Genomic DNA, 25,189 nt, shown 5'->3' with positions numbered 1-25,189 from the left:
CTACCTGACTTGATGACTCCTTGCTGTCCCCAGTTCACCTGGCCGTGCTGCTGCTCCAGTTCCAACTGTTCTGCCTGCGGCTATGGAACCCTGACCTGTTCACCAGACGTGCTACCTGTTCCAGACCTGCTGTTTTCAACTCTCTAGAGACAGCAGGAGCGGTAGAGATACTCTCAAAGATCGGCTATGAAAAAGCCAACTGACACTTACTCTTGTGTTACTGACTTGTTGCACCCTCGACAACTACTATGATTATTATTATTTGACCATGCTGGTCATTTATGAACATTTGAACATCTTGGCCATGTGCTGTTATAATCTCCACCCGGCACAGCCAGAAGAGGACTGGCCACCCCTCATAGCCTGGTTCCTCTCTAGGTTTCTTCCTAGGTTTTGGCCACCGTGCTTCTACACCTGCATTGCTTGCTGTTTGGGGTTTTAGGCTGGGTTTCTGTAAAGCACTTTGAGATATCAGCTGATGTAAGAAGGGCTATATAAATACATTTGATTTGATTCTCATGATGTTCTCAAGAAACAGACCAGTATAGAAGGAACTGTTCTCATGATGTTCTCAAGAAACAGACCAGTATAGAAGGAACTGTTCTCATGATGTTCTCAAGAAACAGACCAGTATAGAAGGAACTGTTCTCATGATGTTCTCAAGAAACAGACCAGTATAGAAGAAACTGTTCTCATGATGTTCTCAAGAAACAGACCAGTATAGAAGGAACTGTTCTCATGATGTTCTCAAGAAACAGACCAGTATAGAAGAAACTGTTCTCATGATGTTCTCAAGAAACAGACCAGTATAGAAGGAACTGTTCTCATGATGTTCTCAAGAAACAGACCAGTATAGAAGAAACTGTTCTCATGATGTTCTCAAGAAACAGACCAGTATAGAAGGAACTGTTCTCATGATGTTCTCAAGAAACAGACCAGTATAGAAGGAACTGTTCTCATGATGTTCTCAAGAAACAGACCAGTATAGAAGGAACTGTTCTCATGATGTTCTCAAGAAACAAACCAGTATAGAAGGAACTGTTCTCATGATGTTCTCAAGAAACAGACCAGTATAGAAGGAACTGTTCTCATGGCACCCTTAAAATAGCCTCACCTCTACTGCCCCACCACACTGACAGACTGAAACTCTCCAATCACCCTCTAAAGACTCTGAAACAGTGACAGTAAACCACACAATCAGATGGAGGGCTTTCGACATTGTAATTCCTCAGAGCGCCTTCTAGTAACTGCCAAAATAAAGGAAACACCAACATAAAGTGTCTTAATAGGGCGTTGGGCCACCACCAGCCAGAACAGCTTCAATGTACCTTGGCATAGATTCTACAAGTGTCTGGAACTCTACTGGAGGGATGCAACACCATTCTTCCACCAGAAATTCCATCATTTGGTGTTTTGTTGATGGTGGTGAAAAAAAACGCTGTCTCAGGCACCGCTCCAGAATCTCCCTGTAAGTGTTCACTTGGTTTGAGATCTGGGGACTGAGACCGCCATGGCATATGGTTTACATCGTTATCTTGCTCATTAATCCATTCAGTGACCACCCATGCCCTGTGAATGGGGGCATAGTCATCCTATGGGGGCATAGCCATGGTAGCCTAAGTAATGGCCTGCTCAGCATTTTATACATGATCCTAAGCATGATGGGATGTTAGTTGCTTAATTACCTCAGGAACCACACCTGTGTGGAAGCACCTGCTTTCAATGTACTTTGTATCCCTCATCCCTCAAGTGTTTCCATTGTTTTGGCAGTTACCTGTAGATTCCCAACATGATAAGTAGAAACAGGAGGCTGCGTGTCCTTTTCCCTCCTCTCAAGACAACTTCCTTCCTCACTGAACTGTTCCTTCTCTTAGAAGATATGATGAAACATATGATCATTTGATCTGATGATCATTTCTTTGTTCTCTGAATATACCTGCATTCTCGTATTGATCAATTTAATTCAACACTGATTAAATGCCTGCCTGCCTCCCAATAAAACAAATAATTCACTAATTGTTGCCTCCATGGCCAAGTCAATAATTCAATCAAACATTATACATCCCAACGTTGTCCTCTCAGTCGTGTGCTTTTATCATGGCACTTACCCTGAGAGATGTGCATTAACTGGCCAGTGATGATCAACGTAGTGGATATGTGTGTGTGTGTGTGTGTGTGTGTGTGTGTGTGTGTGTGTGTGTGTGTGTGTGTGCGTGTGTGTGTGTGTGGCCCGCAGAACCTACCTGCACATGCTGCAGACGAAACACTTGGGGTGGTAGGTACGCCCCAGCGCAGAGACCACCTCCCCTGTGATGAAGTCTCCACAGCTGTCACACTTGGTGCCGTAGAGGCGCTGGTAGTCCTCTGTACAGATGTACTCTCCTCCCTTCTGGAAGAAGCCTGAACGGGCCAGGTCACAGCTACACACTGGAGACACACAGACACACACCGGTGAGATATTAACGTCCCTGGTCTAGAGTTAGTGAAGAAAAGAGTAGAACAGGTGCTTAATCAGGCTGTATATATATATATATATATATATATACACACACACACACAGTGGGGAGAACAAGTATTTGATACACTGCCGATTTTGCAGGTTTTCCTACTTACAAAGCATGTAGAGGTCTGTAATTTTTATCATAGGTGCACTTCAACTGTGAGAGACAGAATCTAAAATAAAAATCCAGAAAATCACATTGTATGATTAAGTAATTAATTTGCATTTTATTGCATGACATAAGTATTTGATCACCTACCAACCAGTAAGAATTCCGGCTCTCACAGACCTGTTAGTTTTTCTTTAAGAAGCCCTCCTGTTCTCCACTCATTACCTGTATTAACTGCACCTGTTTGAACTCGTTACCTGTATAAAAGACACCTGTCCACACACTCAATCAAACAGACGCCAACCTCTCCACAATGGCCAAGACCAGAGAGCTGTGTAAGGACATCAGGGATACAATTGTAGACCTGCACAAGGCTGGGATGGGCTACAGGACAATAGGCAAGCAGCTTGGTGAGAAGGCAACAGGATATGACCCGGGTTATATCCTGCCTGTTTGGCCCTGTCCGGGGGTATCATCAGATGGGGCCACAGTGTCTTCTGATCTCTCCTGTCTCAGCCTCCAGTATTTATGCTGCAGTAGTTTATGTGTCAGGGGGCTAGGGTCAGTCTGTTACATCTGGAGTATTTCTCTTGTCTTATCCGGTGTCCTGTGTGAATTTAAATATGCTTTCTTTCTTTCTTTCTTTCTTTCTTTCTTTCTTTCTTTCTTTCTTTCTTTCTTTCTTTCTTTCTTTCTTTCTTTCTTTCTTTCTTTCTTTCTTTCTTTCTTTCTCTCGGAGGACCTGAGCCCTAGGACCATGCCTCAGGACTACCTGGCATGATGACTCCTTGCTGTCCCCAGTCCACCTGGCCGTGCTGCTGCTCCAGTTTCAACTGTTCTGCCTGCGGCTATGGAACCCTGACCTGTTCACCGGACGTGCTTGTTGCACCCTCGACAACTACTATGATTATTATTATTTGACCATGCTGGTCATTTATGAACATTTTAACATCTTGACCATATTCTGTTATAATATCCACCCTGCACAGCCAGAAGAGGACTGGCCACCCCTCATAGCCTGGTTCCTCTCTAGGTTTCTTCCTATGTTTTTGGCCTTTCTAGGGAGTTTTTCCTAGGGAGTTTTTCCTAGCCACCGTGCTTCTTTCACATGCATTGCTTGCTGTTTGGGGTTTTAGGCTGGGTTTCTGTACAGCACTTTGCGATATCAGCTGATGTACGAAGGGCTATATAAATACATTTGATTTGATTTGTTGGCGCAATTATTAGAAAATGGAAAAAGTTCAAGATGACGGTCAATCACCCTCGGTCTGGGGCTCCATGCAAGATCTCACCTCGTGGGGCATCAATGATCATGAGGAAGGTGAGGGATCAGCCCAGAACTACACGGCAGGACCTGGTCAATGACCTGAAGAGAGCTGGGACCACAGTCTCAAAGAAAACCATTAGTAACACACTATGCCGTCATGGATTAAAATCCTGCAGCGCACGCAAGGTCACCCTGCTCAAGCCAGCGCATGTCCAGGTCTGTCTGAAGTTTGCCAATGACCATCTGGATGATCCAGAGGAGGAATGGGAGAAGGTCATGTGGTCTGATGAGACAAAAATAGAGCTTTTTGGTCTAAACTCCACTCGCCGTGTTTGGAGGAAGAAGAAGGATTAGTACAACCCCAAGAACACCATCCCAACCGTGAAGCATGGAGGTGGAAACATCATTCTTTGGGGATGCTTTTCTGCAAAGGGGACAGGACGACTGCACCGTATTGAGGGGAGGATGAATGGGGCCATGTATCGCAAGATCTTGACCAACAACCTCCTTCCCTCAGTAAGAGCATTGAAGATGGGTCGTGACTGGGTCTTCCAGCATGACAATGACCCGAAACACACAGCCAGGGCAACTAAAGAGTGGCTCCGTAAGAAGCATCTCAAGGTCCTGGAGTGGCCTAGCCAGTCTCCAGACCTGAACCCAATAGAAAATCTTTGGAGGGAGCTGAAAGTCCGTATTGCCCAGCGACAGCCCCGAAACCTAAAGGATCTGGAGAAGGTCTGTATGGAGGAGTGGGCCAAAATCCCTGCTGCAGTGTGTGCAAACCTGGTCAAGAACTACAGGAAACGTATGATCTCTGTAATTGCAAACAGGTTTCTGTACCAAATATTAAGTTCTGCTTTTCTGATGTATCAAATACTTATGTCATGCAATAAAATGCAAATTAATTACTTAAAAATCATACAATGTGATTTTCTGGATTTTTGTTTTCCATTCCGTCTCTCACAGTTGAAGTGTACCTATGATAAAAATTACAGACCTCTACATGCTTTGTAAGTAGGAAAACCTGCAAAATCGGCAGTGTATCAAATACTTGTAATCCCCACTGTATATATATATATATACACACACAATAGAGGAAAAGGGAACAACAACAATGTAATATAATCAAAAGCATGGTCTCAACAGTACAGAACAATATGGGCTAATAGCCTCCGTTGCAAATAGCATGAACACACAACATGCTTGAACAAGCAGTGTTCCTCAGGCAGGGGTTTTATGGGTCAGACAGTGTCATGAAGTGTTTGATTAGGGCTTGAGTGAACTGTCACATTTCAACCATGACATGTCATCTCTTTGGTATACATGGGCAGTGTGTGTGTCACTACGGTACATTATATTAGCCCAGCCTGTATGACCCATGACCCCTATAAAGTCAAAGGTTAAATACTATAACCCATCCATGAGGATTTTGGAAAGTGGATATATGTCACGTGTGTTCCCTCTCTGGCCTCTAGGTTACCAGGCTGCTCGTTATGGCGCACACCTGTCACCATCGTTACGCACACCTGCGCGTCATCAGACTCACCTGGACTCATCACTTCTTTGATTACCTTCTATATATATATATATATCTGTCACTCCCTTTGGTTCCTTCCCTATATCTGTCACTCCCTTTGGTTCCTTCCCTATATCTGTCACTCCCTTTGGTTCCTTCCCTATATCTGTCACTCCCCTTGGTTCCTTCCCTATATCTGTCACTCCCTTTGGTTCCTTCCCTATATCTGTCACTCCCTTTGGTTCCTTCCCTATATCTGTCACTCCCTTTGGTTCCTTCCCTATATCTGTCACTCCCTTTGGTTCCTTCCCCAGGCGTTATTGTTTCTGTTTCCTGTCTGTGTGCTGTTTAGTGTTTCTTGCTTTGGATTATGTTTATTTTATTAAAACTCACTGCCTGAACTCTCAGTGCACATCGTTACAATATAATAATCACAGCCACACTGTATAATCACATTAACCCAACTGTGGACATGTAGATACTTATTAACAGTGCTATTGCTGTAAGTCAAACCACAGTGACACCATAATGCTCAGTGTTGCTCCAGTGTCTGTAGGTAGTGGTCGTGCAGAGGGCTTGACTGAGACTCTGAGGAGGAACAGGAACAATCGCAGGTACAGCACCCCCCAACCCCAACCTGCCCCTCAGGAGGAGTGAAACATGATTCTGTCCGCTGCTCGGTCCAATAACACTGGCTGGCAACAACACTCTGTAGCATGGACACGACACACACGTCCACCTGGGGCGCCTCACTACACATGCTGCCAGTCAGGGAGACAGCCACAGTGTGTGTGGGTGAGATCAGGGAAGAGCAATTTAACCACATTGGCCCTGGCCTCATTTTAACTTGTATGATTCATGGGTACCACTTCTTCCACCCACATTGGGGACATTTGAATGAAGCAATAAAGCACTAAATAGCACAGCTGGTGTTATTTCTACCAACCATGAAAACAAATGAATCAATTAAATGAAAATGAATCAAATACATGAAAATGAATCAAATGAAAATGAATCAATTAAACCTAAAGAAAGGGATATGTGAGCTAAAACAATAGATGATTTTGCAGAATGGAGATTCTGTTAGCATCATCTATCCCCCCCTCAGTGAAGACATTTAGAACAGGGTTTGTCAAACACTAGCACTACACAGCTGATTCAAATCATCAAAGTTGGCTATTTGAATCAGCTGTGTAGTGCTAGAGCAAAACAACCAAAACGTGCACCCAGGTGGGAGTTCCAGGACCGAGTTTGGGAAACTCTGATCTGGACCATAGAAAATACAAGCATACAGTATCCAACATCTGGAGACTATCAACAGTACTACAGTTAGTTACACTATTCCTCTAAATCTACGAACACACTGACTCCTCTTTGTCTCACTGATCAAAGAGCCTGAGCCCCAGCCAGCGAAACAAATCACTGCCCATTCATGACCAGAGAAAAAGCCTTTGAAAGGCTAGCAGTGACATCTGCACACCCTACAGTTTATTCTCTCTATCTGGCCCAATGAATAATTAAGTTAGTCCATGAATAAATCAAAATAAAGACCACACTGGCTGCTGCTACCGTCTCCACGCCAAACTGATGCCAGGTCAGCCAGGAGAGGACCAGATGGGGGAGGAGGAGGAAGATGGGAGAGAGATTGTATTTATCAACAGCCAACAGACACAATTCAAATTTTCACACCGCAGGACAGGCCTGACAGCCCCCCTCCTCTCCTCTCCTCCCCTCCCATCCCATCCCTTGGTAATGGCATGGCGTGTAATTAGGCTTTATGGCCTTCTCAGTGGTACCAGAGATGGGCAGTTTTCTATGTATATAAAACGTATTATTGAGTATTCTGAGTATTTTGTGATTTGAATTACACTGGGCTGAACTACACTCCAATGTATTTTGTATTTTCAAAATACAAAATACTTTTCTTTTCTATTTTTTTTTATAGCGGTTCACATTTTTGTATCAGAAGTCTGATAGCACTATGGTGTGATAAAAGTGTCTGCTAAATTAACTAAATATTAATGTATATGTAAAAATGAACAATTGCAAAGCATGCTGAGTATTATTCTAATGAGCTCCACCCTGAAGAAATGCAGTGCTATGGGCAGACAAGCTCGCCTCACCTGGACCAGATAAGGAATGGTTGCCACCCCCCTGTATCCTCTGAGAGGAGAGAGAGATTTTTCTAGAAAGACACAAACCCTCCAACTCAAAAGGCCTGTGGTGTTGACGGTATCCTCAATGAAATGATGAAATATACAGACCACAAATTCCAATTGGCTTTACTTAAACTCTTTAACATCATCCTTAGCTCTGGCATCTTCCACAATATTTGGAACCATGGACTGATCACCCCAAGTAGACAAATTTGACCCCAATAACTACCGTGGGATATGCGTCAACAGCAACCCTGGGAAAATCCTCTGTATTATCATTAACAGCAGACATTTCCTCAGTGAAAACAATGTACTGAACAAATGTCAAATGGGCTTTTTACCAAAATACCGTACAACAGACCATGTATTCACCCTGCACACCCTAATTGACAAACAAACAAACCAAAACAAAGGCAAAGTCTTCTCATGCTTTGTTGATTTCAAAAAATCTTTTGACTCAATTTGGCATGAGGGTCTGCTATACAAATTGATGGAAAGTGGTGTTGGGGGAAAAACATACGACATTATAAAATCCGTGTACACAAACAGTGTTTGGTTAAAATGTGCATTTTCTTTTTGGAAAAAAACATACACATTTCTTTTAATTTTAAATTGTATTATTTCACTTTTGTTTATTATCTACTTCACTTGCTTTGGCAATGTTAACATATGTTTCCCATGCTAATAAAGCGCCTTGAATTGAGAGAGACAGAGACAGAGATAGAGATAGAGAGAGAGAGAGAGAGAGAGAGAGAGAGAGAGAGAGAGAGAGAGAAAGAGAAAGAGAAAGAGAAAGAGAAAGAGAGAGAGAGCTGTTTAGCCTGGACTGGGATCAGAGCCCACACCTTGCCTGGCCATCCATTCCACAGCAAGGAAATGGCCTGTCATCAAAGCATTGATCACACCAGAGGAGGAGGTTAGGCAGAGAGGACCACAACTGGTTGTTTGATAGTTACCGGCAGAAACCAGAAATGATGCCAGGGTAACAATTTGAACTCGGAGCTAGCATGCAGATGTATGTCTAGGAAGAAGATGTCATAGTTGGCCTCCCGTTACGTGGATTGGGTATCTGTATGCATGCACACAGAGCAAAAAAAAATACAATCACATAAGGATTGTATTACACATTGCAGCAAACATCTAAAGAGGCCAACACTGAAATGACAGTGAGTAAATCTGTGTATGTGTCTCTGATTGCTCGTGCGGGTGCTAGGGATGTGCGTGTTCGAGTCCATACAATTTCCCTCTGTTTAATGCTGCACGTGTCACACTGAATGTGTTTCATGGCTCCGATCCTGTTCCCTCTTCATGGCCCTTACTCTGACTGGCTCTCTCAGCAGAGGGCTGGCCAGGCTCCTAATGTTTTATTAAAATGCCCTTAAGAAGGGTACTCTACAGCCATGGCTCTCCTAAGGCCTTACATCAGACAACAGATAACAGATAGCTGAGGGGGAATCTAATACTGATCCAAGAGCAGTTATTTCTATGGTATTGGAGCTGCTTCCTGACTACTGTAGCTGAGAGTGGGAATCTAATACTGATCCAAGAGCAGTTATTTCTATGGTATAGGAGTTGCTTCCTGACTACTGTAGCTGAGAGTGGGAATCTAATACTGATCCAAGAGCAGTTATTTCTATGGTATAGGAGCTGCTTCCTGACTACTGTAGCTCCAGATATGAGCTGTTACCGTGCTCGAGGCCTGCAAGTACAGGCCAGGTACAAACGGATCAATAGAGTTTCATTAGTGACACTGTGAAAACACTCAGACAGAATGATTAACACAATACCACAGGGGAAAGAGGGATAGGTGGAGAGAGGGAGAGAGAGAGAGAGGTGGAGAGGGACAAAGGGGGAAAGGTGGAGCGGGGGAGAGGGAGGGAGAGGTGGAGAAAGAGAGAGAGAGAGAGCGAGAGAGATAGAAAGAGGGAGGGAGAGAGAAAGGGAGAGAGAGAGGCTCTGCAGGCTCACAGATCCTACAGAGCCCACAGAGCCAACATAACCCACAGAGCCCCAGGACAGCAACTCAATTAAACCCAACCAAATCATGAGAAAACAAAAAGATTATTACTTGACACATTGGAAAGAATTAACAAAAAAAACTGAGCAAACTAGAATGCTATTTGGCCCTAAACAGAGAGTACACATTGGCAGAATACCTGACCACTGTGACTGACCCAAACTTAAGGAAACCTTTGACTATGTACAGACTCAGTGAACATAGACTTGCTATTGAGAGAGACCGCCGTAGGCAGACCTGGCTCTCAAAAGAAGACAGGCTACGTGCACACTGCCCACAAAATGAGGTGGAAACTGAGCTGCACTAACCTCCTGCCAAATGTATGACCATATTAGATATTTCCCTCAGATTACACAGATCCACAAAGATTTCGAAATGATAAAGTCCCATATCTACTGGGTGAAATACCAGTGTGCCATCACAGCAGCAAGATGTGTGACCTGTTGCCACAAGAAAAGGGCAACCAGTGAAGAACAATCACCATTGTAAATAAAAACCCATATTTATGTATATTTATTTTTACTTTTGAACTTTAACTATTTGCATATCGTTACAACACTGTATATATACATAATATGACATTTGAAATGTCTTTATTCTTTTGGAACTTGTGTGAGTGTAATATTTACTGTCAACCTTTTGTCCATTTCACTTTCTTTGGGAATGTAAACATATGTTTCCCATGCCAATAAAGCCATTTGAATTGAATTGATAGAGGAGAGAGGAGGGGGGGGAGGAAAGAGAGAGATCCAGGGGTCTACATTTACATTTGTGTTGACAATGAAAATCATCAGTCATCTACTCAGCCTAGGAGAGGAATCAGTCATCTAGTCAGCCTAGGAGAGTAATCAGTCATCCACTCAGCCTAGGAGAGTAATCAGTCATCTACTCAGTCTAGGAGAGTAATCAGTCATCTACTCAGCCTAGGAGAGTAATCAGTCATCTAGTCAGTCTAGGAGAGTAATCAGTCATCCACTCAGCCTAGGAGAGTAATCAGTCATCTAGTCAGCCTAGGAGAGTAATCAGTCATCTAGTCAGCCTAGGAGAGTAATCAGTCATCTAGTCAGCCTAGGAGAGTAATCAGTCATCTAGTCAGCCTAGGAGAGTAATCAGTCATCCACTCAGTCTAGAATAGTAATCAGTCATCTAGTCAGCCTAGGAGAGTAATCAGTCATCTACTCAGCCTAGGAGAGTAATCAGTCATCCACTCAGTCTAGAATAGTAATCAGTCATCTAGTCAGTCTAGGAGAGTAATCAGTCATCTACTCAGTCTAGGAGAGTAATCAGTCATCTAGTCAGCCTAGGAGAGTAATCAGTCATCTAGTCAGTCTAGGAGAGTAATCAGTCATCTAGTCAGCCTAGGAGAGTAATCAGTCATCTAGTCAGCCTAGGAGAGTAATCAGTCATCTAGTCAGCCTAGGAGAGTAATCAGTCATCCACTCAGTCTAGGAGAGTAATCAGTCATCTAGTCAGTCTAGGAGAGTAATCAGTCATCTAGTCAGTCTAGGACAGTAATCAGTCATCTACTCAGTCTAGGAGAGTAGCTACAGACTAGTGGTGGTGTTCTGAGTTCAGTGCATTTTACATGTACATCCTTCAGCAGATGCTTTTATCTAGAGTCCCTTACAGTAGTATCTACAGCCCCTTACAGTAGTATTTACAGCCCCTTACAGTAGTATTTACAGCCCCTTACAGTAGTATTTACAGCCCCTTACAGTAGTATCTAGAGTCCCTTACAGTAGTATCTACAGCCCCTTACAGTAGTATTTACAGCCCCTTACAGTAGTATCTAGAGTCCCTTACAGTAGTATCTACAGCCCCTTACAGTAGTATCTACAGCCCCTTACAGTAGTATCTAGAGCCCCTTACAGTAGTATTTACAGCCCCTTACAGTAGTATCTACAGCCCCTTACAGTAGTATTTACAGCCCCTTACAGTAGTATCTACAGCCCCTTACAGTAGTATCTAGAGTCCCTTACAGTAGTATCTAGAGTCCCTTACAGTAGTATCTAGAGTCCCTTACAGTAGTATCTACAGCCCCTTACAGTAGTATTTACAGTCCCTTACAGTAGTATTTACAGCCCCTTACAGTAGTATTTACAGCCCCTTACAGTAGTTTCTAGAGTCCCTTACAGTAGTATCTACAGCCCCTTACAGTAGTATTTACAGCCCCTTACAGTAGTATCTAGAGTCCCTTACAGTAGTATCTACAGCCCCTTACAGTAGTATTTACAGCCCCTTACAGTAGTATTTACAGCCCCTTACAGTAGTATCTACAGCCCCTTACAGTAGTATCTAGAGTCCCTTACAGTAGTATCTACAGCCCCTTACAGTAGTATTTACAGCCCCTTACACTTGTATCTACAGCCCCTTACAGTAGTATTTACAGCCCCTTACAGTAGTATCTACAGCCCCTTACAGTAGTATCTAGAGCCCCTTACAGTAGTATTTACAGCCCCTTACAGTAGTATCTACAGCCCCTTACAGTAGTATCTAGAGTCCCTTACAGTAGTATCTAGAGTCCCTTACAGTAGTATCTACAGCCCCTTACAGTAGTATTTACAGCCCCTTACAGTAGTATTTACAGCCCCTTACAGTAGTATCTACAGCCCCTTACAGTAGTATCTACAGCCCCTTACAGTAGTATCTACAGCCCCTTACAGTAGTATCTACAGCCCCTTACAGTAGTATCTACAGCCCCTTACAGTAGTATTTACAGCCCCTTACAGTAGTATTTACAGCCCCTTACAGTAGTATCTACAGCCCCTTACAGTAGTATCTACAGCCCCTTACAGTAGTATTTACAGCCCCTTACAGTAGTATTTACAGCCCCTTACAGTAGTATTTACAGCCCCTTACAGTAGTATCTACAGCCCCTTACAGTAGTATCTACAGCCCCTTACAGTAGTATCTAGAGTCCCTTACAGTAGTATTTACAGCCCCTTACAGTAGTATCTACAGCCCCTTACAGTAGTATTTACAGCCCCTTACAGTAGTATTTACAGCCCCTTACAGTAGTATCTAGAGTCCCTTACAGTAGTATTTACAGCCCCTTACAGTAGTATTTACAGCCCCTTACAGTAGTATCTACAGCCCCTTACAGTAGTATCTACAGCCCCTTACAGTAGTATTTACAGCCCCTTACAGTAGTATTTACAGCCCCTTACAGTAGTATCTAGAGTCCCTTACAGTAGTATCTACAGCCCCTTACAGTAGTATTTACAGCCCCTTACAGTAGTATTTACAGCCCCTTACAGTAGTATCTACAGCCCCTTACAGTAGTATCTAGAGTCCCTTACAGTAGTATCTACAGCCCCTTACAGTAGTATTTACAGCCCCTTACAGTAGTATCTACAGCCCCTTACAGTAGTATTTACAGCCCCTTACAGTAGTATCTACAGCCCCTTACAGTAGTATTTACAGCCCCTTACAGTAGTATCTACAGCCCCTTACAGTAGTATCTACAGCCCCTTACAGTAGTATCTACAGCCCCTTACAGTAGTATCTAGAGTCCCTTACAGTAGTATCTACAGCCCCTTACAGTAGTATCTACAGCCCCTTACAGTAGTATCTACAGCCCCTTACAGTAGTTCATGTTCACATTTATTTTAGTACTGGTCCCCCGTGGGAATCAAACACATAAAAGCGACATGGTCTACCAACTGAGCCACACAGAATCCAGTACAGGTCTATAGGCACTATCTCTCTTCCGCATTATTCCTTTCCTGTCGCCGCCCAGCCGTGACTGAAATGCCAGCCTGACCTTTCCCCATTTAAGCGTAACAAAAGCCATTGGGTGTGTGAGTGCCATGCCGCCTGCCATGGCTAATTTAGTTCCCTCTGCCTCTGCTCCTCTACTGCCTCTGCTCCTCCGCTGCCTGCGCTCCTCTGCTCCCTGACGTCAGATAATCCCTTTGATCTGTGTTTGACTCAGGATGTTGTAGAAGTATGTGGGAAACCAAACCAGTCAGCACTGAGGGAGGGAGGGAGGGAGGGAGGGAGGGAGGGAGGGAGGGAGGGAGGGAAGGAAGGAAGGAAGGAAGGAAGGAAGGAAGGAAGGAAGGAAGGAGAGAGAGAGAGAGAGAGGGAGAGAGAAAGACAGAGAGAGAAAGAGAGAGGGGGAGGAAGGGAGGGAGAGAGAGAGACAGAGAGAGAGTGAAAGAGAGAGAGGGAGAGGGTTGGGGAGAGGAGAGGGAGAGGGTTGGGGAGAGGGAGGGAGGGAGGGACTTAGGGAGGGAGGGAGGGACAGACAGAGTGTTGGTACAGGAAGACTTTGTGGAGCACCACTTTCATCTACAGGAAATTCTATTGCCGATAAAAAAAATCCAAAATGTTCAATATACCAGTAAAATAGATAGTGGGTGGGTAATGAAAAACACATATCGAATGGTATATTTTCAAGGAGTCAGCATAAATCTATTTTTACCTTCAATTTACAGCACAGCAATTGATGACTGGATAAATTAATCACATAAAGCTGTCTAACCAATATCCGCATACAGGTGAGTTGACCCTTAGACAATGGGCTGTATAATCCTAAAAGCTCAGTTCCCAGAGTGGTTATATACCTGTTCTAAACCTGTTCTCATTTTTTACTCATTTTATTTTATTTAACCCTTCTTTTAACAGATAAGTTGACTGAGAACACATTCTCATTTATAGCAACGACCTGGAGAATAGTTACAGGGAGAGGAGGGGGGATGAATGAGCCAGTTAGAAGCTGGGGATGATTAGGGGGCTATGATGGTATGAGGGCCAGATTGGGAATTTAGCCAGGACATCGGGGTGAACACCCATACTCTTACAATAAGTGCCATGGGATCTTTAGTGACCACAGAGAGTCAGGACACCCGTTTCACATCCCATCTGAAAGACAGCACTGCGGCATTACAATCTTTATTTTGACCAGAGGAAAGAGTCCCTCCTACTGGCCTTCCAACACTCCTTCCAGCAGCATCTGGTCTTCCATCCAGGGACCAATCAGGACACAGACTAACTCTGGTTCTAAGCCTGTTGTAAACCCAGACTAACTCCAGTTCTAAACTTGTTTGAACCCAGACTAACTCTGGTTCTAAACCTGTTCTAAACCCAGACTAACTCCGGTTTTGAACTTGTTTGAAACCCAGACTAACTCAGGTTCTAAACCTGCTCGCCTGAAGTATAGTATATTGTGATAAATTGCCGACCACACTACTTGCCTAGAGAGTTTTCAGCTATACTTTTTGTGGCTGTTTATTTATCACCACAGACAGATGCTGGCACTAAGACCGCACTCAGTCAGCTGTATAAGGAAATAAGCAAACAGGAAACCGCTCACCCAGAGGCGGCGCTCCTAGTGGCCGGAGACTTTAATGCAGGGAAACTTAAATCAGTTCTACCAAATTTCTATCAACATGTTAAATGTGCAACCAGAGGGAAAAGAATTCTAGATCACCTGTACTCCACACACAGAGACGCGTACAAAGCTCTCCCTCGCCCTCCATTTCGTAAATCCGACCACAACTCTATCCTCCTGATTCCTGCTTACAAGCAAAAATTAAAGCAGGAATCACCAATGACTCGGTCTATAAAAAAGTGGTCAGATGAAGCAGATGCTAAACTACAGGACTGTTTTGCTAGCACAGATTGGAACATGTTCCGGGATTTTTCCGATGGCATTGAGGAGTACACCACATCAGTCACTGGCTTTATCAATAAGTACATCGATGACGTCGTCCCCACAGTGACTGTACGTACATACCCCAACCAGAAGCCATGGATTACAGGCAACATTCGCACTGAGCTAAAGGGTAGAGCTACCACTTTCAAGGTGCGGGACTAACCAGGAAGCTTACAAGAAACCGGCTATGCCCTGCGATGAACCATCAAACAGGCAAAGCGTCAATACAGGGCTAAGATTGAATTATACTACACCGGCTCCGACGCTCGTCTTATGTGGCATGGCTTGCAAACTATTACAGACTACAAAGGGAAGCACAGCTGCGAGCTGCCCAGTGTCACAAGCCTACCAGAAGAGCTAAATCACTTCTATGCTCGCTTCGAGGCAAGCAACACTGAGGCATGCATGAGAGCATCAGCTGTTCCAGATGACTGTGTGAGCACACTCTCCGTAGCCGACGTGAGTAAGACAGGTCAACATACACAAGGCTGCGGGGCCAGACGGATTACCAGGACGTGTGCTCCGGGTATGTGCTGACCAACTGGCAGGTGTCTTCACTGACATTTTCAACATGTCCCTGATTGAGTCTGTAATACCAACATGTTTCAAGCAGACCACCATAGGGCCTGTGCCCAATAACACTAAGGTAACCTGCCTAAATGACTACAGACCCGTAGCACTCACGTCAGTAGCCATGAAGTGCTTTGAAAGGTTGGTAATGGCTCACATCAACACCATTATCCCAGAAACCCTAGACCCACTCCAATTTGCATACTGCCCAAACAGATCCACAGATGATGCAATCTCTATTGCACTCCACACTGCCCTTTCCCACCTGGACAAAAGGAACACTTATGTGAGAATGCTATTCATTGACTACAGCTCAGTGTTCAACACCATAGTACCCTCAAAGATCATCACTAAGCTAAGGACCCTGGGACTAAACACCTCCCTCTGCAACTGGATCCTGGACTTCCTGACGGGCCGCCCCCAGGTGGTGAGGGTAGGTAGCAACACATCTGTCACGCTGATCCTCAACACTGGAGCTCCACAGGGGTGCGTGCTCAGTCCCCTCCTGTACTCCCTGTTCACTCCACTCATGACTGCATGGCCAGACTCCAACACCATCATTAAGTTTGCAGACGACACAACAGTGGTAGGCCTGATCACAGACAACGACGAGACAGCCTATAGGGAGGAGGTCAGAGACCTGGCCGTGTGGTGCCAGAATAACAACCTATCCCTCAATGTAACCAAGACAAAGGAGATGATTGTGGACTACAGGAAAAGGAGGACCGAGCACACCCCCATTCTCATCGACGGGGCTGTACTGGAGCAGGTTGAGAGCTTCAAGTTCCTCGGTGTCCACATCACCAACAAACTAGAATGGTCCAAACACACCAAGACAGTCGTGAAGTGGGCACGACAAAACCTATTCCCCCTCAGGAGACTAAAAAGAGTTGGCATGGGTCCTGAGATCCTCAAAAGGTTCTACAGCTGCAACATCAAGAGCATCCTGACTGGTTGCATCACTGCCTGGTACAGCAATTGCTCGGCCTCTGACCGCAAGGCACTACAGAGGGTAGTGCGAACGGCCCAGTACATCACTGGGGCTAAGCTGCCTGCCATCCAGGACGTCTACACCAGGCGGTGTCAGAGGAAGGCCCTACAAATTGTCAAAGACCTCAGCCACCTAGTCATAGACTGTTCTCTCTACTGCCGCATGGCAAGCGGTACCGGAGTGCCAAGTCTAGGACAAAAAGGCTTCTGAACAGTTTTTAACCCCAAGCCATAAAACTCCTGAACAGGTCATGAAATGGCTACCCAGACTATTTGCATTGTGTGCGCCCCCCCAAACCCCCTTTTTACGCTGCTGCTACTCTCTGTTTATCATATATGCATAGTCACTTTAACTATACATTCATGTACATACTACCTTAATTGGGCCGACCAACCAGTGCTCCCGCACATTGGCTAACCGGGCTATCTGCATTGTGTCCCACCACCCACCACCCACCACCCGCCAACCCCTCTTTTACGCTACTGCTACTCTCTGTTCATCATATATGCATAGTCACTTTAACCATATCTACATGTACATACTACCTCAATCAGCCTGACTAACCGGTGTCTGTATGTAGCCTCGCTACTTTTATAGTGTAACGCCCTGGCCATAGAGAGGGGTTTTGTTCTTTATTTTGGTTAGGCCAGGGTGTTACATTGGGTGGGCCATCTATGTGCATTTTTCTAGGTTGGTTTGTTTCATTGATTTTGGCAGTGTGGCTTCCAATCAGGCACAGCTGTAGAGTGTTGTTGCTGATTGGGAGTCACACATAAGTGCCTGTTTTTCCGTTGGGGTTTTGTGGGTAATTGTTTCTGTTAGTGTTTTGCACCTGACAGGACTGTTTGGCTGTCGGTTTTCTTATTTTTGTATAGTGTTCTTTCGTCTATTAAATATTCAATGATGAACACTAACTCCGCTGCACCTTGGTCTACTCTCTCTCACGACAGCCGTTACATATAGCCTGTCTTTTTACTGTTGTTTTATTTCTTTACTTACCTATTGTTCACCAAATACCTTTTTAGCACTATTGGTTAGAGCCTGTAAGTAAGCATTTCACTGTAAGGTCTACACCTGTTGTATTCGGCACACGTGACAAATAAACTTTGATTTGATTTGATTTGTTCTAAACCTGGACTAACTCCGATTCTAAACTTGTTTGAAACCCAGACCAACTCTGGTTCTAAACCTGTTCTAAACCCAGACTAACTCTGGTTCTAAACCTGTTCTAAATTGAGACAGACTCAGGTGCTGAGCCTTCGAACATGAGCTTCAGCAGCAGAACCAACCACATGCTACCTACCAGCTTCAGCATCAGAACCAACCACATGCTACCTACCAGCTTCAGTAGCAGAACCAACCTCATGCTACCTACCAGCTTCAGCATCAGAACCAGCCACATGCTACCTACCAGCTTCAGCATCAGAACCAGCCACATGCTACCTACCAGCTTCAGCATCAGAACCAGCCACATTCTACCTACCAGCTTCAGCATCAGAACCAACCAGATGATACCTACCAGCTTCAGCATCAGAACCAGCCACATGCTACCTACCAGCTTCAGCATCAGAACCAACCAGATGATATCTACCAGCTTCAGCATCAGAACCAACCAGATGATATCTACCAGCTTCAGCATCAGAACCAGCCAGATGATACCTACCAGCTTCAGCATCAGAACCAACCAGATGATATCTACCAGCTTCAGCATCAGAACCAACCAGATGATATCTACCAGCTTCAGCAGCAGAACCAACCAGATGCTACCTACCAGCTTCAGCATCAGAACCAACCAGATGCTACCTACCAGCTTCAGCATCAGAACCAACCAGATGATATCTACCAGCTTCAGCAGCAGAACCAACCAGATGATACCTACCAGCTTCAGCATCAGAACCAGCCAGATGATACCTACCAGCTTCAGCATCAGAACCAGCCACATGCTACCTACCAGCTTCAGCAGCAGAACCAGCCACATGCTACCTACCGTCACCTTACTAACAGCTGTTGATGGAGCACCAGCAGAGAAAGGTAAGTTCTGTTGATATACCCCTCATGTCTGAACTAGAGGCACTGTGGCTGTACCACCTGGGCTCCTGTAAAGCCACACGCCGGCCTGTAGTGTCTAGTGTAACAGACGAACACTTTACAAGCCCCTGGAGATGTACTGTATACTCCGCAGGATCTGAATTACAGCTATCACCAGGAGAAGAACAAAAGCTAAGTGTCTGTGTCACTTTGAGATGGGAAGATGGTGAAAGGACTGCCAGAGATCTGAGAGTTGCCTTTATAGTCCTGATCAGCTTTCGTCTATTTGTGAGGAAAATGCCTGATTGTCAGATGAGGCTGTGAATGATGTAAGCACCGTTTAGCACCTGGATTCCTGATTTCATTCAACCTGAGGCAATCCTATTTCTCACTTCCTAGTGAATCAACAGTTTAGATTAGATAGTCATCACTTCTAGTTAGCATAAAGAGTCGATCTAATGGATCTATTTTCTAGGAAACCCAGCGCGTCAATGGTCAGGTGGTCAGAAAAGGCTTCCCTAGAGATGACCTCTCCTTGAAGTTCAGAGTTATCATCATCAGGGAATTGTGTTACTGTCTGCACTTCACATCCAGATCAGAATGCCATCTCTCTATCTAGCACACTGTCCAGTCCAGGCCTGTTATGTTAACCCTGCACTGGGTCAGCTGTGGACCCTGGACGGTATGGAGTAGGCAGTGAAGTCTGGACACAGTCTGTGTGCTTGGTTCCAATAGGTGTGTTGACCTATCCGCAGCTTAAAACAACCTTCTACACTGACCCATCAACAGACACAAAAAGTGTATCCCAAATTGCACCTTAATCCTGATATGGTGCACTACTTTTGACCAGAGCCTTAATCAAAAGTAATGCACTACAAACATAACAGGGAACCATTTGAGACAGACAAAACCAGCTAGTGAGACAAATATCATTGCATCTAATGAGATCTGTGAGATGATGAGATGGCTGATAATTATGTCTGCCAGCCTTCTAACTGCAGAGGCTGAGGTTTAAATAGAACTTCACTGCATCATTATCCGTCTGATGGGAGAGGATAGACCTCTTTAGCATTCAACATATGCAAGGGTCACGCTTACGATGACCTAATAGAGGGTAAAGTCAATGACAGCTTAACTATTGAACTAGGATATTTCCCATAGGCAAACAGGTGCATGATGTCAGATTCTCACAGTGCACTTCCCCAGTCATAGGATGCCTTCGCATTCCCAAACAGAGAGCACCAGCAGTCACTAATACCACCTGTCCGTCTGTGTCAGTTTGGTATGTAGGGACAGATTTTGTGTTGCACAGACCACACACACACACACACACTTCACCATGGTGGCTCCTCAGTCCTTTCGACCTGAACAACCATATAGTGTCATATTGGGCTATGTACTGTAGTTTCAGTTCATTTTGTCTATGTGGTCCTCTCCTGTAGTCAATGTTTACATTTCACTGATCCTCTCAATGCAATGCTTTTCCAACATATTTCATCTTGTGTCTATTTTTCAAAACATTCTTCTAGCAGTCAGATCTGATAAAGGGGACAAGGACAGACAACAGTAGTACAGAACACTTAGAAAACAAGGTGTGACTGTATCTGGAACCTAAAAGAGTTCTTTGGCTGTGCCCATAGGATAACGCTTTTTGGTTCCAGGGAGAACCCTTTTTGGTTCTACATAAAACCCTTTCCACAGAGGGTTCTACATGGAACCAAAACACTTTCTCCTGAGGTCTCCCGAGTGGTGCAGTGGTCTAAGGCACTGCGTCTCACTGCTAGCTGTGCCACTAGAGATTCTGGGTTCGAGTCCAGGCTCTGACACGCCCGGGAGACCAATGGGGCAGCGCACAATTGGCCCAGTGTCGTCCTGGTTAGGGGAGGGTCTGGCCGGCAGGGATGTCCTTGTCCCATCGCGCACTAGCGACTCCTGTGGCGGGCCGGGCGCAGTGCACACTGACACAGTCGCCAGGTGTACAGTGTTTCCTCCGACACATTGGTGCGGCTGGCTTCCAGGTTAAGTGGGCATTGTGTCAAGAAGCAGTGCGGCTTGGTTGGGTTGTGTTTCGGTGGACTCACGGCTCTCGACCGTCGCCTCTCCCGAGTCTGTACGGGAGTTGCAGCAATGAGACAAGACTGTGTTGTGGAAATATTGAGTCAAATATTTGCCCCAATACCGGAATGTGTAGATTCAGTTAGACTTTATTAGAAATGAACAGAGCCGAGCAATTCCATTGAATTTTATTTCACCTTTATTTAACCAGGTAGGCTAGTTGAGAACAAGTTCTCATTTGCAACTCCGACCTGGCCAAGATAAAGCAAAGCAGTTCGACAAATACAACAACAGAGAGTTATAAATGGAATAAACAAACATATAATCAATAATACAGTAGGAAAATATATATACAGCATGTGCAAATGAGGTAGGATAAGAGAGGTAAGGCAATAAATAGGCCATGGTGGCAAAGTAATTACAATATAGCAATTAAACACTGGACTGGTAGGATGTGCAGAGGATGAATGTGCAAGTTGAGATACTGGGGTGCAAAGGAGCAAGATAAATAAATAAATAAATAAATACAGTATGGGGATGAGGTAGATTGGATGGGCTGTTTACAGGTGGGCTATGTACAGGTGCAGTGATCTGTGAGCTGCTCTGACAGCTGGTGCTTAAAGCTAGTGAGGGAGGTAAGAGTCTCCAGCTTCAGAGATTTTTGCAGTTCGTTCCAGTCATTGGCAGCAGAGAACTGGAAGGAGAGGCAGCCAAAGGAAGAATTGGCTTGGGGGTGACCAGAGAGATATACATGCTGGAGCGCGTGCTACAGGTGGGTGCTGCTATGGTGACCAGTGAGCTGAGATAAGGCGGGGCTTTACCTAGCAGAGACTTGTAGATGTAGATGACCTTTAGCCAGTGGGTTTGGCGACGAGTATGAAGCAAGGGCCAGCCAATGAGAGCATACAGGTCGCAGTCGTGGGTGGTACAAGGGGCTTTGGTGACAAAACGGATGGCACTGTGATGGCCCTTCATCGGATGGCACTGTGATAGACTGCATCCAGTTTATTGAGTAGGGTATTGGAGGCTATTTTGTAAATGACATCGCTGAAGTCGAAGGATCAGTAGGATGGTCAGTTTTATGAGGGTATGTTTGGCAGCATGAGTGAAGGATGCTTTGTTGCGAAATAGGAAGCCGATTCTAGATTTAATTTTGGATTGGAGATGTTTAATGTGAGTCTGGAAGGAGAGTTTACAGTCTAACCAGACACCTAGGTATTTGTAGTTGTCCACATATTCTAAGTCAGAACCGTCCAGAGTAGTGATGCTGGACGGGCGGGCAGGTGCAGGCAGCGAACAGTTGAGGAGCATGCATTTAGTTTTACTTGTATTTAAGAGCAGTTGGAGGCCACGGAAGGAGAGTTGTATGGCATTGAAGCTCATCTGGAGGGTAGTTAACAGTGTCCAACGAAGGGCCAGAGGTATACAGAATGGTGTCGTCTGCGTAGAGGTGGATCAAAGAATCACCAGCAGCGAGAGCGACATCATTGATGTCTACAGAGAAGAGAGTCGGCCCGAGAATTGAACCCTGTGGCACCCCCATAGAGACTGCCAGAGGTCCGGACAACAGGCCCTCCGATTTGACACACTGAACTCTGTCTGAGAAGTAGTTGGTGAACCAAGCGAGGCAATCATTTGAGAAACCAAGGCTGTTGAGTCTGCCAATAAGAATGTTGTGATTGACAGAGTTGAAAGCCTTGGCCAGGTCGATGAATACGGCTGCACAGTAATGTCTCTTATCAATGGCGGTTATGATATCGTTTAGGACCTTGAGTGTGGCTGAGGTGCACCCATGACCAGCTCTGAAACCAGATTGCATAGCGGAGGAAGTACAGTGAGATTCGAAATGGTTGGTAATCTGTTTGTTAACTTGGCTTTCAAAGACCTTAGAAAGACAGAGTAGGATAGATATAGGTCTGTAGCAGTTTGGGTCTAGAGTGTCTCCCCCTTTGAAGAGGGGGATGACCGCGGCAGCTTTCCAATCTTTGGGGATCTCAGACGATACGAAAGAGAGGTTGAACAGGCTAGTAATAGGGGTTGCAACAATTTCGGCAGATCATTTTAGAAAGAGAGGGTCCAGATTGTCAAGCCCGGCTGATTTGTAGGAGTCCAGATTTTACAGCTCTTTCAGAACATCAGCTATTTGGATTTGGGTGAAGGAGAAGTGGGGGAGGTTTGGGCGAGTTGCTGTGGGGAGCGCAGAGCTGTTGACCAGGGTAGGGGTAGCCAGGTGAAAAGCATGGCCAGCTGTAGAAAAATGCTTATTGAAATTCACAATTATTGTGGATTTATCGGTGGTGACAGTGTTTCCTAGCCTCAGTGCAGTGGGCAGCTGGGAGGAGGTGCTCTTATTCTCCATGGACTTTACAGTGTCCCAGAACGTTTTGGAGTTAGTGCTACAGGATGCACATTTCTGTTTGAAAAAGCTAGCCTTAGCTTTTCTAACTGCCTGAGTATATTGGTTCCTAACTTCCCTGAAAAGTTGCATATCACGGGGGCTATTCGATGCTAATGCAGAACGCCACAGGATGTTTTTGTGCTGGTCATGGGCAGTCAGGTCTGGAGTGAACCAAGGGCTATATCTGTTCCTGGTGCTTATTTAAGATGGTGAGGAAGGCACTTTTAAAGAATAACCAGGCATCCTCTACTGACGGGATGAGGTCAGTGTCATTCCAGGATACCCCGGCCAGGTCGATTAGAAAGGCCTGCTCGCTGAAGTGTTTTAGGAAGCCTGTGACCGACGTTCTTATCACAGAGCTCTGTCTTTATAGTTATTCTTCTTTACATAACACATAGAGTCACCTCCCTCTATATGGATAATAACTCCCCTTGGCCTTTCGCCACCATTATCTTCCAGTCTCAGTTCTTGCTTGTTAACACCCACATCTGCTTCGGTCTAGATTATAATGGTGGCGGGGCCCTGGTTATAATACAAACAAATAATACATTTATTGCATTCATATGTTTCCAGTATTTGTCCTGTGTTTTCAAATGACATTATGCTTTACTGTAGTCAAATGCTTAACTCTTTGTTTATCTACCTCTGTCCCTTTACCTAAGTTCAGCTCACATATGTTTTATCCCTTATACATGCTATTCTGTCTCAGTACTTCAAAGTGGACATTCCGGATACTGCCAATACTGGAAATGTAATCATTGTCATGAGTTTTTCTCCTACAACTGTAGCTACCAATTGGATACCACAAAATAAATAAATGAAATAAAAGTGTTCTCCTACAGGGACAGCCGAAGAAGAAACCTTTTTTCTAAGAGTCTATGTGTTAAAGGCCCAGTGCAGTCAAAAACATGATTTCCTGTGTTTTATAAATACTTCCACACACTATGAAGTTGGAATAATACTGTTAAATGTAAGAGCTGTTTGAAAAGACTACCTGAAATGTCAGCATGGTGGGATGGCGTTTTGGCCTACCTGGTGACATCACCAGGCAGTAAATTGGTTAATAGACCAATAAGAAAGAGAGTTCCAAACCTCACAGCTAGTTTCCCCCTCATCACTCAGACCACTCCCAGACAGTCCTAGCTAAATAATTGCTTGAGAAGTTGCTCTCTCTATTTTTGTTTGAAAATGACTTGATATTGAGATAACCTTTAATACCTATCTTTGGCCATCTCTCCCCAATCTGGGAGCATCACACAGACCCCCCCCCCATATATATATATTTCTCTCTCTCTCTCTCTCTCTCTCTCTCTCTCTCTCTCTCTCTCTCTCTCTCTCTCTCTCTCTCTCTCTCTCTCTCTCTCTCTCTCTCTCTCTCTCTCTCTCTCTCTCTCTCTCTCTCTCTCTCTCTCTCTCTCTCTCTCTCTCTCTCTCTCTCTCTCTCTCTCTCTCGGGATATTGTTTTATCTATGGATGTACTGTATCTATGGATGTATTATCCTCAATAGAACACAAGTTGCATCATTTCTGGACCTACTGTAGGGTAGGTTCTCTCGATTTCATAGTAAAGGTTTACTCGCTCTCTTTTTAGAGTGAACAGATAACAAGCACATTAACAAACAGTCCACATCCTCCCCGCAGCTCCAGATATAGCCCAGTCTGTTAATCCAGGCAGGCAGAGGGGAGAGAAACAGGAGAACAGATAACATGCTGCTGCGATCTCCAGGAAGGTTTCTACAGACTATGTACAACTGTGTCCTAGTCTACAGAAACAAGACCAGTCATGCAGACAGGAGAGAGGAAGAGGGTAATATATGAGAGGAGAGCGGAGGGGGGAGAAGAGGAGAGGAAAGAGAGAGGGGGGTAGAGGAATGATAGAGGAGAGGGGAGGAAAGGGGAGGAGAGGAAAGAGAGAGGGGAGGA

General features: G+C 44.8%; 1 protein-coding gene across 2 annotated transcripts in view; it reads right to left on the bottom strand.

The window, feature by feature from the left end:
• Positions 1 to 25,189, bottom strand: part of LOC106603895 (actin-binding LIM protein 3) — a 144,207-nt gene that overhangs the window by 68,846 nt on the left and 50,172 nt on the right. For both annotated transcript variants that reach the window (XM_014198108.2, XM_014198111.2), the window contains exon 3: positions 2,244 to 2,427. In XM_014198108.2, the coding sequence (XP_014053583.1) occupies positions 2,244 to 2,427 (184 nt within the window). The remainder of the gene's footprint in view (positions 1 to 2,243; positions 2,428 to 25,189) is intronic.

Source organism: Salmo salar, chromosome ssa04, assembly GCF_905237065.1.
Source record: "Salmo salar chromosome ssa04, Ssal_v3.1, whole genome shotgun sequence".
In the NCBI taxonomy this organism is placed as follows: domain Eukaryota; kingdom Metazoa; phylum Chordata; class Actinopteri; order Salmoniformes; family Salmonidae; genus Salmo; species Salmo salar.
The sequence above is the reverse complement of the archived record's forward strand: the minus strand, read 5'-3'. Positions and strand labels throughout refer to the sequence as shown.